We start from the raw sequence: 16,511 nt of genomic DNA on the forward strand, positions 1-16,511 counted from the left end.
GCCTTGAAATCAACGAGAGTCCAATCGGAATAGACGTTTACACCGGAACCGCTTTGCCTCACGACCGGAAGAGGTTCTGCGTAAGGGCGTTGGGGCGGAAGTGACGGGAAGCTGGTAGCGGGGTAGTTGGCGGGTGGTTGATCAGAGCCGGTCGCCATGTCCGCGGGGAGCGCGACACATCCTGGAGCCGGCGGGTAAAGCTCCGCGGGAGAGGGCATCGCAGCGAGCATGGGGCGTAGGAGAGGCGGAGGGATCATGGGAAGCAGCGTATGGGTGGAGGGGCGCTTAGTTGGGAAGTGTACATGTTGGAGGGCCGGACTCTTGAGGAGGGTGGTGAGCAGGCCCGGGGCCCCTGAAGAAGGCCAGCGGGGATCAGAGAGAGGAGGAAAGCAGGGACTACGGGATGGACTAGACAAGGGGAAGGCGAAAACGAGGGCGTATAGGACAGAGTGGAATCTTTTGATAGGGACGACGGAATGGAAAGGAAGGAGACCTTGGGAAAAGATTGAAAGAAGTATTTGGGAAAATGTTGCAATAGTTGTCTATTTAAGGAGAGATGGTAATTTCGGCTCTGATAGGAGATTCGAAGTTGCAAAGGGAACATGATAGAGGGAAAATGGGATGCTAAGGCGTAGTAAGGGGAGAAAAATATAAATGAAAGCTTTGGTAGATCCCAGTATTTTCCTTTTACTTCCGTAGGCGCCGCAGCAAATGGGACCAACCAGCTCCAGCCCCCCTTCTCTTTCTGCCATCAGCGACCCCAGGTGGGGAGGTTACCAGCGGTGGGGGAAGCCCTGGGGGCTCCACGGCTGCTCCTTCTGGAGCCTTGGATGCTGCTGCTGCTGTGGCTGCCAAGATCAATGCCATGCTTATGGCCAAAGGAAAGCTGAAACCAACTCAGAATGCTGCTGAGAAGGTATTTGAAGTTGAGGGGATTCTGCTAATTGCAATTTTAATGGGGGTTATTTTGTAATCTTGTAATCTCCCAATAATTTGCGTTTAGGGAAGGAGAAAACAGCGATACAGTAATTTAAAGATTACTTAGTTTTGGAACATATTTGATGATATCTTGTCATTTGTTTTTAGGAGACAATTTTGATTGGGCTGATTACATTTATGGACCAAAAAGCTTGTTTTGTCTATGTTCACGTAGTTCAGCTTAAGTTCTATATAGTCATCTAAAGCAATGATGTAATATGTTTTTTGATAACATGCACATTTTCCCTGAAGTCAAAAGAGAAATTCAGGCAAATCATGTGAGCTTTAAAATGTCGTGTCTAATTAGAAGCTGTAGATTCAGATTTCTAATGACTGACTAAAGTGCAGTTAAACATAAACTAAAATGAGTAATTTATATATAGGTTATTTTGCTCTTTTCGTACAAATTGAGGAAATTATTTGGTCATTTTATAAAATCCCTGTTATAATTAGAATCTTACAACTAGAATGGATCTGAACTTTGAAGCCTTTTAATTTACCTTGCCATAGAATGCAAGAAGCTTCCTACAGGATAAATAGTACAGTTCCGTTTGTATTGCTAGAATGCATGCTTTGCACTTAAAAAATCCTTACATCAATTTTATGGAATGGATTATCGTCACCACTTTATAGATAAGGAAAATTAGGTTCATGAATAGAAAGTAACTGTCCTAGATCTGTAAGTGGTAGGCACAGATGTCTGACTTCAGAGTCACCTTGGACAGTTGGGTGTTTAGCTTTTGTTTGAAAGCCTCTGGAGTTGGAGAATTCAGTGTGTTCCAAGACAGACCATTCCACTGTAGTTATACTTTGAAAAAAATTCTTTTGGCTTAAATTAAAATTGCCTTCCATGGTACCTGGGAAGAGATGAGTTCTGTGTTTGAAAATGCAATTCATGTGAAGTGATGGATGTGTTAATTAGTATGTTTGTGGTGATTATTTCTCATTGTATACATATATCAAGACATAAACTTGTTCACTTTAAATGTATACTATTTTTGTCAGTTGTACCTCAGTAAAGCTGGGGGGAAAAAAAGAAAGAAAATGCAATTCGTCAGCCGTCCAGTTTATCAGTAGATAACATCAACATCGTTTATCAGTAAGCACCTGTCTGGATGCTTTAATGTTCAAGTTCTGTGGATTTGGTGAAAACTTTTAGTGAATTGGAAGTTTGTTATTCATTGTATTTTTATGGTTTGAAAAGATTGTGTGAGTCAGTTGTCTCTTTCTAAGGTCTAGAAGGAAATACTAAAAGCACACTGACAGGATGGATACTTGAATGTTAAAATTCTTAATACAGATGTTAATCATTTAGACTCATTTTTTCTCTAAATAGTAATCTCTAAAATGGTAACTGAACTCAGCAGGAGGCAGCATGATGCATAAATATTGGATTTAGAATCAGGATTCCTAGGTTTGAAACCCAGAATCCCCAGTTACTGGTTGTAAATTTTAAGATTTAGTTCCTTGGTCACGTTAGCCACATTTCAGATGCTCGATAGACATGTGGGTAGTGGCACCCATATCAGACTGGCAAGTAGAAAACAGAAAGTTCTGTTGGACAACACTAATATGTACCTTTAAAGGTGGCCATAAGGATTCAGTGAGATAAGATGTGTAAATGCATTCTGAAAGGGGCTAAACAAATGAAAAGAGATATTGTTGAGTTTGTTTAGTTTGCCTCCACATTTAAAAAATGTACCTAATGAGCAAATAAATAATCTGTATTTTACCTTCCTTGTGCTGTCCAGGGTAACTAAAGGTTGGGGAAGGCCATCTTGAGGTTAAAATTTTTTCAGGTAACACTCAGATCCAGCTATCTGGAGTTGCCTATAGTTTATTTTATTATTATTTTTTTGGCTGTGCTGCACAGCTTGTGGGATCTTAGTTCCCCAACCAGGGATTGAACCCGGGCCCTTATCAGTGAGAGCACGGAGTCCTAATCTCTGGACCACCAGGGGATTCCCTGTAGTTTCTTTTTCTTTTCTTTTTTTTTTTTTTTAATTGAAGTATAGTTGATTTACAATGTTGTGCTAATTTCTGCTGTACAGCACTTTTTTTTTCCATTTTATTTATTTTTTTTATTGAAGTATAGTTGATTTACAATGTTGTGGATTTGTCTGTAGTTTAAATTGAGAGAAAACAGATCAGGTTTTAGGATCTTACTTGGCTTTTCATTCATTCTCTTTTGTTCTTCCTTAATAGAGAGTAAAGGGATGTGAATTAGATACAATTTGAGGTCACTGTAAGGATGGAATTAGTTAAATTTGTTGTGTTGTGACTGTGCCATTGGCACAAAGGCAACTTCCCATTACACAAATGAGATGTATGAGTTGTTGGACTCTGTTGTGCATGGACTCTACCCTGCCCTATATTTTACTACACGTGTAGCTGTCTGAGCAGCAAAGCATCATAACTTGGCCCTTTAATTTTCCTTTTGGAGATTGCAGCTTCTGTTCCATAACGTTTCTGTAATTATATGGTCATAAAAATACACACACGGCCAAAGTTACAGAGAAATCTGATGATGGCCTTCAAGTAAATTGACTGTATTTGATGTCATTTTAGTGAGGTTTTGTTTGCTTTTTATTTCATTTATGAAGAATGACCAAGGAGTATTTCCAGGTGTGTTTGCAGGCAGGCAAAGGGAACAGTAAGGAGGTGATGGCACTTGGGAAAGGGTAGTTTCAAATTGGACAACAAAGAGATATTTATTTCATCATATAAACTTTTTAATCTAATTTCTCTTTTTGTAGCTTCAAGCCCCTGGCAAAGGCCTCAGTAGTAATAAAAGCAAGGATGACCTGGTGGTGGCTGAAGTGGAGATCAATGATGTGCCTCTCACGTGTAGGAACTTGCTGACCCGAGGACAGACTCAAGATGAGGTGTGGAGATGTCGGGCCTCTTTGGGGAAGGTGGTGGGTGGATGTAGTTTCAGAAAAACAAGGCCTTTAAACACAAACAGGAGTCAGATTTTTATTAGTGGATTTGGGTCATCGTCTGCAAAGTCAGGATTGGGTTTAACTGTGGAAGAACTTCTTAGTGAAGGTAAGGAAACAGATATGGGTGAATTCCTTGAGTTAGTTTGAGTACGAAACAATGGAATCAAAGTTTCAGATAATAGGAGAGAACTCATTCCTGCCTATTGGTGGAGTGAATTAATGGGGAAAATCTATCCTGCTACCTGTCACTGAACTCAGTTGCCACATCATCTTTTTAATAGAATGTTTCCTTTTTAGATCAGCCGACTTAGTGGGGCTGCAGTGTCAACTCGAGGGAGGTTCATGACAACTGAGGAGAAGGCCAAAGTAGGACCAGGGTGTGTATGCATATCCTGTACTTTGGGGAAAGGTTGGACATAGGACTCACATTAGCTTCATATTTTTCATTTGTAGGGAATATGTGTATATGTTTGGTTAGTAGCTATACACACACACATGCTTTATAGCAAAATTTGGGACGTCTCAAACAGATGTAAGTGTTAGCAGCTATTTTCTTTCCTCTTGCTGTTTGGTTTTTTACTTCACAGTTAATGCTTTTATTGGAGGAAATAAGTTACACTAAAGTGTAAAAGAAGATAATAATTGTTAACGTTTAATGTATACGTTTCTAAACTTTTTTCCTATGGAAATATTTCCCCCAACAAATGGGTTCCTACTTTGTCATAATCTCCCTTTTAGAAAAATCCTTTTATCAAATTCCTTATTGCCTCTATGATGATTATAGGTTGTAGGTTATCCATGTAAAGGTTTCATCTCAGTTTAGTTTCGTTACTTCCATTATTCAGTTTTTGAGGGCAGGTATTTAGGCAGTGCAACATTTTTCACATTGTTAAACTAAATATAATTAGGAGGCAAAATTTGCTCCCCACCCCAAACCAAGACTATATTTTAACTGTGTATATGGAGGGTTGCTGTTTTGAACTTTTTTAATCTTTAAACACGGTTGTATTTTACCTACTGCTTTTTATTAACTGTATGGTTAGTGATCACTTTCTTCATTATTATAATCACAATCTGAATCTAAGCCACTTTATGTTTAGAATCTAAAGAGTCTTCTCAGTTGGGTGTGGGCCTTTATTTTAATTTTATTTATTTATTTTATGAATTGATTGATTGATTGTTTGATTGGCTGTGTTGTGTCTTTGTTGCTGAGCATGGGCTTTCTCTAGTTGCGGTGAGCGGGGGCTACTCTTCGTTGTGGTGCGCGGGCTTCTCATTGCGGTGGCTTCTCTTGTGGCGGAGCACGGGCTCTAGGCGCATGGGCTTCAGTAGTTGTGGCACGTGGGCTCAGTAGTTGTGGCTCATGGGCTCTAGAGCGCAGGCTCAGTAATTGTGGCACACGGGCTTAGTTGCTCCGTGGCATGTGGGATCTTCCTGGACCAGGGCTCGAACCTGTGTCCCCTGCCTTGGCAGGCAGATTCTTAACCACTGTGCCTCCAGGGAAGTCCTGGGTGCGAGCTTTTAAAGAAATGTATCTATATGCTGCCATCACTCTTGTCTCATTAGTTTGGATAGCCAAGAGCACATTTGTCTGTAACTTATTAGACAGCCAGCAAAAAAAAATTCTCTTCTCAAACATTGGGTTATCCAGTTGACTGGAGACTAATGTTCATGAGCCCATAAGAGCATATTTGATCCCTGTGTGGGCTCATTAACTTTAAGCAACCAACAAAGTTTATTCATTCCCCAGCTGTAAAACCATGTTCTTAGAAATTAACTAGCAACAGCCATTTTCATGTATATAGTCTCTTTTACTTATTTGGAAACTTTGTGAAACAAATTAGATTTGGTGACCCATTTGGCTCCTTTGTTTGTGACCAGTTTGGGATCATCATTTTATATTTCTCTTTCTAGGGATCGTCCATTATATCTTCATGTTCAGGGCCAGACACGGGAATTAGTGGACAGTAAGTAATGTTTTTGGCTCACCTACTGTTTTTTGTGAAGGGCAAAGTATTATACGTAGTAAGTTGGCAAACTATTTGTTCCTGATGGCTGTTCTAACTCTTCTTTATGAACTAGTTGTGAATGTGCTTGGGGAATCTATAAAACGGATTAAAACATGGGTAATTGAGCATTGGCCTGTGTTTACCATTGGATACTAGTCAGTTCGTTCATTTCTTTAGTATAGTATCTTACTGTCTGTTTTTCCCTAGGAGCTGTGAACCGAATCAAAGAAATTATTACCAATGGGGTGGTCAAAGCTGCAACAGGGACAAGTCCAACTTTTAATGGTGCGACAGTCACTGTCTATCACCAGCCAGCGCCCATTGCACAGCTGTCTCCAGCTGTTAGCCAGAAGCCTCCCTTCCAGTCAGGGGTATGTTTTGTGGAGGGATCATTAACAGTGTTATCATTTCTGTAAAAATGATATATGCCAAATACTACAGAAAGTATGAAGAAAAACCTGAAATTCCAGTCTGAAAGTTACCGGCATTGATATCCTATTAATGGACCATTTAGGTTTCTGAGGGGTAGTGAACATCTGAACACACATCTCTTTATACTGACACATTCTAGAAAAGGGATTGATAGATCAAAGAGTACACACGTTGTACATTTTGAAGTTAGTGGTTTGATTTAAATTTGTAAACTTGATGGCAACTGGAGGACTAAGAAGGCTGAGTCTGATGAAGCAAGACTCTGCTGATACAATCCTCCTAGAAAAAAGGGTTGGAGAGAGCAGCCCTTATTGGAGAACATCACAGGGCTGACTGTACTACCCAACATTTTACCCCAGTTTTACAGTAGACTGTCTTTGCTGTTTCTTGTTAACTTACATCCGTTGGGATAAATAGGTATGCTTACTCAGTATTGAATCTTGAGTTTTCACCTCTTAAATAGATTTCACTGAACACAGTAAGGTGTTAATGTAGTACGTATATACATGGAATATGTAGTTTGCATTTAAATTAAGCTACTTGATAGGGTTTTTTAGGCTCATGGTAGAAAATTATAGGGGGTTGTTTATTCTGGAAGTGATTGAAAGTATCTGGAGGATTAAAGTATTTTGCATAATCATTTTCAAGATTAGGTTTTAATTATGTATTCTCTGTTTAATTTGAGGTATTCTGTTCTTCTACAGATGCATTATGTTCAAGATAAATTATTCGTGGGTCTAGAACATGCTGTGCCCACTTTTAACGTCAAGGAGAAAGTGGAAGGTCCAGGCTGCTCCTATTTGCAGCACATTCAGATTGAAACGGGTGCCAAAGTCTTCCTGCGAGGGAAAGGTTCAGGCTGCATTGAGCCAGCATCTGGCCGAGAAGCTTTTGAACCTATGTACATTTACATCAGGTATGGATGGATGGGTCTGAAGATATTTGGATACTTGTCAGCTGATCAGTACAGGCAGGAATGATTGAAAAGGAGCAAGAGAAAATGGGCTTAATAAGTAGTAACATAAGGAACTTAAGTAAATACAGCAGTAATCACTTTGTAATTAGTTAATAAAAACTGAATTAAGAGGTGGAATCGGTTTTTTTAGTATTCAAATCCTTGGGTTTTATAAGGGTCTGTGATCATAAAATGAGCTGTGATAAGCCTAAAATAGCTTTCATTTAAACCTGTGAGAGTATTAATACATCTTATAGTAATTTTAATGACCTTCAAATGTCTTTTCTTTATATCAAGAAGTACCATTACTCAGAGAAGGAGACCAATAACATTTGGGTAACGATATTAGTTATATCTTGAAGAGATTAAATGACTTTATTTTTGTGTTCCTATTTTGTGATTTTCAGAAACTTAGATTTGTGCTATATTGAATATATTACATTTATAAAACAGCATACAAAGTGGAAGCAGAATTCTGTATCTTTTCTTTTTCTCCCCTTCAAATTTCTTGGTTCTTATGTCTTTGCAGTCATCCCAAACCAGAAGGCCTGGCTGCTGCCAAGAAGCTCTGTGAGAATCTCTTGCAAACAGTGAGTTATATTTATCTGTCTGAAACTCATTTAGGAGATCTACTGCCATTTTGGACTGTGTGTCTTAGCTATTTTTCTACCTGTATTAGTTTCCTAGGCCTGCCATATCAAATTACCACAAACTGGGTGACTTAAAACAACAGACATTTATTCTCTCATAGTTCAGGAAGCCAGAAGTCCAAAATCAAGGTGTGGGCAGGGTTGGTTCCTTCTGAAGGCTCTGAGGGAGAATCCATCCCATTCTTCTCTGCTAGCTTCTTACCATTACCTACAGTCCTTGGCATTCTTTGCCTTGTGTCAGCATAACTCTGCCTCCATCTTCACCTGGCCTTCTTCCCTGTATCTATCTCTTCTTGTAAGGATAACCGTCATTGGTTTTAGGGCCCACCCTAATCCAGTGTGACTGCATCTTAATGATCTCCATCTGCAAAACCTTGTTTCCAAATGAGGTCATATTCCAAGGTTCTGGGCAGACAAGAATTTGGTGGTGGGTGGGAACAATACTATTCAAACCACTACATTATTCTGGCAACTAATATTCTCTATAAGGAAGTCAAACTCCCCTAGCCAGGGTCACAGTTGGCTTGCATTTCTTCTTCAGGAGCTATTTCAGTATGAAATTTCTAGTATATAGTGTCATAAAATCTCATTGTTGTCAGTTATTTAAATACTACTATTAATCCCGGTCAAGTTGTTTATGATGCACATTCCAAATTTAATAGTAGCTTTAGCTAAATTAAGGGTGGAGCTATAATAATTTAAAACCAGTTAGCAATGCCTTTGGGATAATTGGTTTAATTATCCATTCTTTTTATTCTATAATCAAATAACCAGAAGTTAAACCATAGGGCTGTTTTTATAGCACCTAAAGGAAATCATGTTTGGTTGCTGAATATGTTCAACCTTGTGTTATTTGGTTAAGGTATTTGGTATTAAGCTTTTTGGGAAGAAGCTATTGTTTTCTTTGCTTTTGTGAGTTAACCTGAGTTACCAACCCTTGTACCATATAACTTCCTTGACCATTCCCCTTCTTTTTCTTCGTTGCCACTTGAATTGGACTTAGATGCTTATAATAAAGAACTGGACAGGGGAAGTACTAAACCTTCATTAAACCATGAGCTCCTTGAGGGCAAATTACCCAGTAAATAAAAGAATGAATGACTTCTCTACAGTTATACAGACAAGTTAGAAATTTCCTAACTGCTTAATTTCTGTGGCTCTCTGAATGATTTTGTACCCCAGAATTGGGTCAGTTTGTGGGAGGGGGGGAGTTAGGACGCTCCTGATGTCCATGCCCCTGGTTCCCAAAACCTGGCTTAATAATTTATAGGTGTGCCTTATTAAAATTTAGATTAAACAAGTCTAAATTTGATTGAAACATCAGTGGAAATGTTTTAATTCCTAATTGCTTTGATCTTAGAATTATATATCCTTATACATACTCAGTGAATTGGGACTGTTCCATATTGATTTGTTTTCCCTTCACTTTCAGGTTCATGCTGAATACTCTAGATTTGTGAATCAGATTAATACTGCTGTACCTTTACCAGGTGTGTATGTCTTGAAGTGTTTAACTAAAAAATATTTTGCTAGTGATATTGATGTATAAAATATGATACTTGAGGCTAGATTAACTGTGCCAGGGCACTAATAATGTTCCCTTTAACTTAGGGTAATTTGGAAAGCCATTTGTGCCTCAGTAGTTTTCTTCCCTAGAGATTAAGTTTAATATTCAGCGAAAATGTCTCATTCTGCTGCAGCTGATTAAACACTTTTTTTCTTCCCCCTCAGGCTATACACAACCCTCTGCTATAAGTAGTGTCCCTCCTCAGCCACCATATTATCCATCCAATGGCTATCAGTCTGGTTACCCTGTTGTTCCCCCTCCTCAGCAGCCAGTTCAACCTCCCTACGGAGTACCAAGCATAGTGCCACCAGCTGTTTCTTTGGCACCTGGAGTCTTGCCAGCATTACCTACTGGAGTTCCACCTGTGCCAACACAATACCCGATAACACAAGTGCAGCCTCCAGCTAGCACTGGACAGGTAGGATGCCAGGATATGATACATGAGACCATTGAATTAGGAAAAATTGGGGCAGGGAAGGGGTGGAAAGCTGGTGGTATTATTTAGAAGTAATATGGAATGTGACGTATTTTTTTTTACCTATTGTCTTCTTCCTGTGTTCCTACCACCAAACTACCTGAATACTTTGGAGTAGTGTGTACATGTGTGTGTATTCATCCTAAAGTTTGCAGTCAGTTTCATAACTCTTGCCACCAAATACAACTTTAGAGCAAGAGATGCCAGGCTTTCTCTGAAGGGCTGGATGGTAAATATTTTAGGCTTTGTGGGCCATACAGTCTCTGTCATAACTACTGCACTCTTGTTGCTGTAGTGCAAAAGCTGCCGCAGACAATACCAAATGAATGAGCATGGCTGGGTTCCAATAAAACTTGATTTACAAAAATAGGTAGGCCAGAACCATAGTTTGCCTGTCCTTGGCCTTGCAGTGTTAGGAAAGTTCTCATGGAGAAAGGCTGGCGTACTGCACTCATCTAAATGATTGGAACTGATTTACTAATCTTAGAAGAAATATACCATATACAGTGTTCCTAGGCCAAGAGATAATGTACTTTCCAAACTCAAGGATTATAAATGCTGGTATATATTTCTTAAGCTAGGTAAGAAACTACAATTTTAGGAAAAGAGTCAGTAGCCAGCTCATCTAGATTATGTACAGTCCTTCTTAGAGGCAGGGGAGAGACTAATGGAAGCATGGTAATGGATTTATGGCGGGTCCTTTGTGGGCCTCTCATAGTGTACCCATGCCAGAGTAAACTGCAGCCTCGAACCATTGCCCAGCCTCCTTACCAGTGGGCTGTGAGCACTGAAGGGGGTTGTATAGTGTGAAACCAAAAATGGGCTTATGAACTCACTTCTGTTTGTGGTCCCCTAGTCATAATTATTTTATGACTTTTATATTTAGGCAGAGCTATAGTTCTGCAGCTTTGAGCCACATCCTTTTATAATTAGGAAGCAGTATGGCAAAGTGGGTAAGAGTTGGGGTTTAGAGATAGACTGGCAGGGTCCGTGATGCTTCCCCATTTTTGAGCTATGTGATCTTGGGATAGAACTTAGTCTATCCAGGCTTTGGTTTTCCTTATATGCAAAATGGACATAATGATCATATCTCAAAGAGTCGCAAGGATTAAGTAAGCAGTCAATAAATATTGGCTGTTATTAATGAGAGTTTTCCTTTTAGAAGTGCTTGTTTTCTCTAATATATCTGTCTTTTCCTTTTGGGAACAACCTCTTAAAACATTAGACTTGCTCTTGACATAACAACTTACCCTTGGAAGTGATAGATGAAGTTGCCTTTGCCACAAGCATTAGCATTTATGATCCACAAAGAGCTAATCACATTGATTAAAGGGCTTTAAATAAGAGAATGTTCTTGAGAACTTCTGAACTAAGTAAGTGGCTGGAGTATCTATTGTTTGTTAATGATCATGTTTGCTCCTAATGGCCAAAATGTGCATCAAGTTTTTCCTGAGAGTTCAAAGCACTATCGAGTTTGTCAATTTCATGTTTTCCTACCATGAAGGTAGGAAGACTAGGTGATACTGTTACCGCATTATACATGAAGGAAACTTAGGACCAGAAGATGAAGGATTCATATGAAACATACTGATCATTAAAGTATATTTTAATCATCCTTTAGTTATTTGTTAGTTGGACATTCTCACACTTTTTTCCTCCTTGGTTTGTTTTGGTCCCAGAGTCCGATGAGTGGGCCTTTTATTCCTGCTGCTCCTGTCAAAACTGCCTTGCCTGCCGGCCCCCCGCCCCCGCCCCAGCCCCAGCCCCCACTCTCAAGTCAACCTCAGGCACAGAAGAGGCGATTCACAGAGGAGCTACCAGATGAACGAGAATCTGGACTTCTTGGATACCAGGTTAAATAAAATATCCTGTCTTACTTTCCTCATCTTATCTTACTGTATTCTCCCTTTAAAGAAAGATAAATTCACATCTGTATCAACTGTTCTACCAGTACTAGGATTTCTGCTTTCTGGAATCCATTTAGATTAGGTATTTATCCTTGGGGATTAATTTAAAGCAAGAGTGATTCCCTTTGGGTGGGTTTTGTCTTTTGGGGTCAGTGTGATAAGAGAGTATAAAGCTCTCCGCCTAGAGAGAAGTCTCCTATGACTAGCATCTGGAAGTTCTGTAGAATTCTGCACTTCCTCTTTATACAGCAGACTCTTGAAAGCCTCTGATAGCTTGTAGTGAAATGTGTAGGGAAGAACTGTTATTCTACCAATATATGGTTTGTATTTAAAACCTTGGCTTTCAACTTAGTGTTCTCTTTTTCCCTCCTAAAAAAGAGGATGATGTCTTTCTCCAATTCCTACACCCCTAAAAAAAAGATAGCCAGAAATGCAGTGATTCTGTGCATGTATGTAATTATAAACTCAGTAATTCACTAATGAGTCTTTTTAAGATTATTAAAATATATAATTTCGGTGCAATTTTGTTTTATCAGGAGAAGCACCTTTTTGCCAGAATCCTTGAAGCATTCTTTGAAACAAACTTTGGAGCATTTTTGTAGTTTATAACTAGATTTGTACAAGCCAGTTAAGTCATGGATAGTTGAAAACATACAGACATAGCATAGTGAATCACAACATCCCTAACCAAGTCCTACAGAGAAAAATAACAGTCTCTACTCAAACTATAGTTACACTCCAAATCCCAAAGAGCTATGTAATGCAGCTTACTGCAATTTATCAGAAAGATGAGGCACTTGACAGTTACATTAAGGAGCTAAAGTCAATACAGCAGTTGTAGATTTGCTAATGCCACTGTATTTTTCTGCTCATAGCATGGACCCATTCATATGACTAATTTAGGTACAGGCTTCTCCGGTCAGAATGAGATTGAAGGTGCAGGATCGAAGCCGGCAAGTTCCTCAGGCAAAGAGCGAGAGAGGGACAGGTAAGTTGGTTGTAACGTAATTATATATGAATACATTCAGATGTCATTTTTTTGTACTATTAATGTGAATAATGATTGTTGCTACGAGCTTCCATGTTCTGAAATTGAAATGAAATCATTTGGATCAAACAAGCTCCTGTTTGTTGTAATTGATGCAGTAATGGAAAATATGATATCCCTTACACAGTCTTAGAAGCAGTTATACTCAGCCTGGAATAATTCAGTACTTGATTATTCACCTATCTTCCTTTACTTTTATTGTCTGAGTCTTAGCCATTTTTCTAAGGGTAGACAGTAAAAGAAGTGTTACACCATTTTTGCTACTTAGAATCATAGAATATCACTGATGCAGGTGCTTGAATGGGAGTCCAGCCTGCCATCCAATGCTTGAATTCTCCTTTCCTATATTATGTTAGCCTTCATAAGATGGAGCTGACTTATCACAACAGTTCATTCTGTCATATTCATTCATTCTGTTATATCTTTTTTTTTTCATTTCTTAAGTGAGAATATCATACTTTAATTCTTGGTGCATCATTTTATAAACTGCCTAGAAATATGTAATGTGACTGGCAAATTCCATTAATGGATAGACCATGTTTTACATGTAATTGAAAGTATATAAAGGCATATCCATACAAATCAAACAGTTAAGACAGTTACTTTCATGTCATGACAAAGATAATTTGCATTGGAAAGATCTCTTTTTTTTTTTCTTCTTTATTTTGTTTTTTGTTTTTTTTTTGAAGTGTAGTTGATTTACTACGTTGTGTTAACTTCAGGTGTACAGCAAAGTGATTCAGTTGTGTATACATACATACCTATTTTTTTTTCAGATTCTTTTCCCTTATAGGTCATTACATAATATTAAATATAGTTCCCTGTTGTATCTATTTCATTCATATATTTCATTCATTCTATTATATCCTTATAATCTTACCTTTTTTTTTTTGGCCGCGCTGCTCGGCTTGCGGGATCTTAGTTCCCTGACCAGGGATGGAACCCCGGCCCCTGGCAGTGGAAGTGTGGAGTCCTAACCACTGGACTGCCAGGGAATTTCCTAATCTTACAACTTGATAACAGCTTGAAGAGTAAGGGAGTCAGGTGGAAAGGGTTGAAGTTAATAGTTAAACTGAACTTGAAAGATTATCTGCAGACTATATTGTTATTCTACCTCTTATCTACTGGAGATGTTGAAATTGTTTGAATTTGTCTGAAAAATCATTTAACTTTTTCTTTTAACAGGCAGTTGATGCCTCCACCAGCCTTTCCAGTGACTGGAATAAAAACAGAGTCTGATGAAAGGAATGGGTCTGGGACTTTAACAGGGAGTCATGGTGAGTAAGGTGTAGCTGGGGGAACAAGTGAATGGCTAAGACTGGTCTTAAACTATTGGTTTTCTAAACTGATGTTCATTCAGGTGTGACTCATTCAGATGTTTAATCCACCCTCTGTAATCTATTGGCTAATGAGAATACTTTTTTTTTTTATTTATAAGGACAGCATATAGTTACACAGCCTTTTATTTTCAACCGACGTGTGTCTAGAAAAGAGTCAGTCGACTTATATTTTATACATAGCATCAGTGACATTAAAACCCTAGGAAAAAGTAATGATTGGTAGGTCATTTCAAAATTTTGTTGCCTTTGTTGTTTTGAATACCTGGAGATAATCTGATCAGACTTAAAGATTTTTCTTTGTGTTGGGAGCTGAGCCACATCTCCCCTTATAGCTCTATTTATTGGTTGGGAATGGTCAGCCAGTGGCTGTTTTTAAAAATGTTGCTTCTTAGTATCCCAGAACTCTAAATCCTGGAGAGGTCCATAAATGGGATTATTTTTGTTCTTTGCCTGTAGTCATAATAAAAATGAACAGAAGAAAATACATTTTTTTTCTTTTCTTAACTTCTTTTCTTTTAACTCTTTAAAAGGTGAAATATCAGCCTCCAGAGACTCACTTGCTAACTTTCCTTTTTTTTTTTCTTTTTTCTTTTTTTTTTTTTTTTTGTGTGTGTGTGTGTGTTTCTTTTTTCTTTCTCTGTTTTCTTACATGGTTCTGGTGGATTCACATTTGCTGATGCTGGTGCTGTTTTTCGTGTGATCTTCAACGTTTTTGGGTGACCATTGACCCTGTGACCTCAAAATGGTGTCCAATTAACCACTTACAATTAACATCTTTTTTTTAATTAACGAATTTATGGTATTATCTTTTTTTTTTTTTTTTTTTTCTTGGGGGGGAATGGGGTTGGGGTTGTTTTTCTCTCTTCTAGATTATCCAGTCAAGAAGATGAAAACTACAGAGAAGGGATTTGGCTTGGTGGCTTATGCTGCAGATTCATCTGACGAAGAGGAGGAACATGGAGGTCATAAAAATGCAAGTAGTTTTCCACAGGGCTGGAGTTTGGGATATCAGTACCCTTCATCACAACCACGAGCTAAACAACAGATGCCATTCTGGATGGCTCCATAGGCAACAGTGGAGCAGAGTTTTGAGCCTCGGTGACTCTTTAGCAATAATGCATGCATTTGATTTAACAAGACTCTGGGACCTGTACTGGGAACCATCTTGGACCTTTGCAGAAGTCAGAGATGAGTGTCCCCTTTCTTAAAGGGGTTCCATTCTTTTTAAAACATCCTTATTTCTGCCGTGGCATAGCATCTGTTAAAATTTACTTAGAATCACAAATTTGTCTCAGAAGCTTTTTAACAGTTGGTGAATTGTGCTTGTTCAACAGGGTCATTCCAGTATACCCTTTACCTGGTCCAGCCTTTTCCAAATGAATAGCCCCTATTCTGACGTAAAGCAAGTTTTATTTGTATTTTACTACTGTTTGGTCAATTTTGATAATAACTGGTTACATACAAAGCCTTACTATTTATTAGTGGGGAAATGATTTTAAGACCATCCATCCTTTCAGTACTTAAATCTAAGAACCTCCTCATCCCTGTTTCATTTTTGGATTCTTTGTTTTGGAAAATGTGGTTTTACTAATTTAAAACTGTTGGATATAGCTGGATCCTGGGATAGTGAAGGTTTTTTTTTTCCATTGGGATGATCCAAAGCTGGCACCTTCAGGCACTCTTGTCTCAGATAGCCGTTGCTGTTTTTATTGCCCGTCTAAGCTCCTTGTTTTCAGCTGGGTCAGAGAAAACTACTTGATCAAAAGCTGGTCAGAGCTCATCACAGAAATGAAACCCAGTGGTCTGTCTCTCTCAGAACTGGTTGCCGCTAAAATAGAGAGATTTGACTGCTTGCAATAGAATGGTGGACTTAGTGACTGAAATTGCAACTTGTCCTTTTTCTTGGCATTACAGGTTTTGCCAAAAGAACTTTTTTGTATCAAATATTGATGTGTGAAAGTGAAGGAGCTAGTCTGCTGAACCAGGAGTAGTTTGAGATACCGAACTGTCATTTTTGCACATTTGAATACTTTGCAGGCTGGCTTTGTATAAACGTATCCTCTGGTTTCCTATATGTTGTAAATATTTAGACCATAATTTCATTATAAATAAATGTATAAATATTCTGCTTGTGGTTTCTCTGTTCTTTCTTCTACAACCCATCCATATGCTAAAATTCATAAACTTTTTTACTCATAGCATAATGAT

General features: G+C 38.5%; 1 protein-coding gene across 4 annotated transcripts; it reads left to right on the forward strand.

The window, feature by feature from the left end:
* Window positions 1–77: 77 nt before the first annotated feature.
* KHDC4 (KH domain containing 4, pre-mRNA splicing factor) lies at window positions 78–16,427 on the forward strand. Of its 4 annotated transcripts, XM_082456693.1 has the most exons (15): window positions 78–194; window positions 700–916; window positions 3,735–3,863; window positions 4,218–4,297; window positions 5,835–5,887; window positions 6,137–6,300; window positions 7,066–7,277; window positions 7,846–7,906; window positions 9,399–9,456; window positions 9,698–9,951; window positions 11,688–11,861; window positions 12,791–12,903; window positions 14,149–14,240; window positions 15,173–15,276; window positions 16,218–16,427. In XM_082456693.1, the coding sequence occupies exons 1-15, from the start codon at window positions 157–159 to the stop codon at window positions 16,251–16,253; spliced, it is 1,785 nt and encodes a 594-aa protein (XP_082312819.1). In that variant the 5' UTR covers window positions 78–156; the 3' UTR covers window positions 16,254–16,427. The 4 variants fall into 4 exon arrangements, 3 of the variants coding, with proteins under 3 accessions (XP_082312819.1, XP_082312818.1, XP_082312820.1); XR_014262185.1 differs by lacking the exon at window positions 16,218–16,427 and having other exon boundaries at window positions 12,819–12,903; window positions 15,173–15,230; XM_082456692.1 differs by having other exon boundaries at window positions 15,173–16,427.
* Window positions 16,428–16,511: the final 84 nt, after the last annotated feature.

Source organism: Balaenoptera physalus (assembly GCF_965194825.1).
Source record: "Balaenoptera physalus genome assembly, chromosome: 1".
Taxonomy (NCBI): domain Eukaryota; kingdom Metazoa; phylum Chordata; class Mammalia; order Artiodactyla; family Balaenopteridae; genus Balaenoptera; species Balaenoptera physalus.

Bases quoted from the DNA above. Each gene is read 5' to 3' on its own strand.
- KHDC4 (XM_082456692.1), top strand. From the start codon at position 157: ATGTCCGCGGGGAGCGCGACACATCCTGGAGCCGGCGG. The intron at 917-3,734 runs GTATTTGAAGTT...CTCTTTTTGTAG, and splicing joins CTCAGAATGCTGCTGAGAAG to CTTCAAGCCCCTGGCAAAGG. The intron at 7,278-7,845 runs GTATGGATGGAT...ATGTCTTTGCAG, and splicing joins CCTATGTACATTTACATCAG to TCATCCCAAACCAGAAGGCC.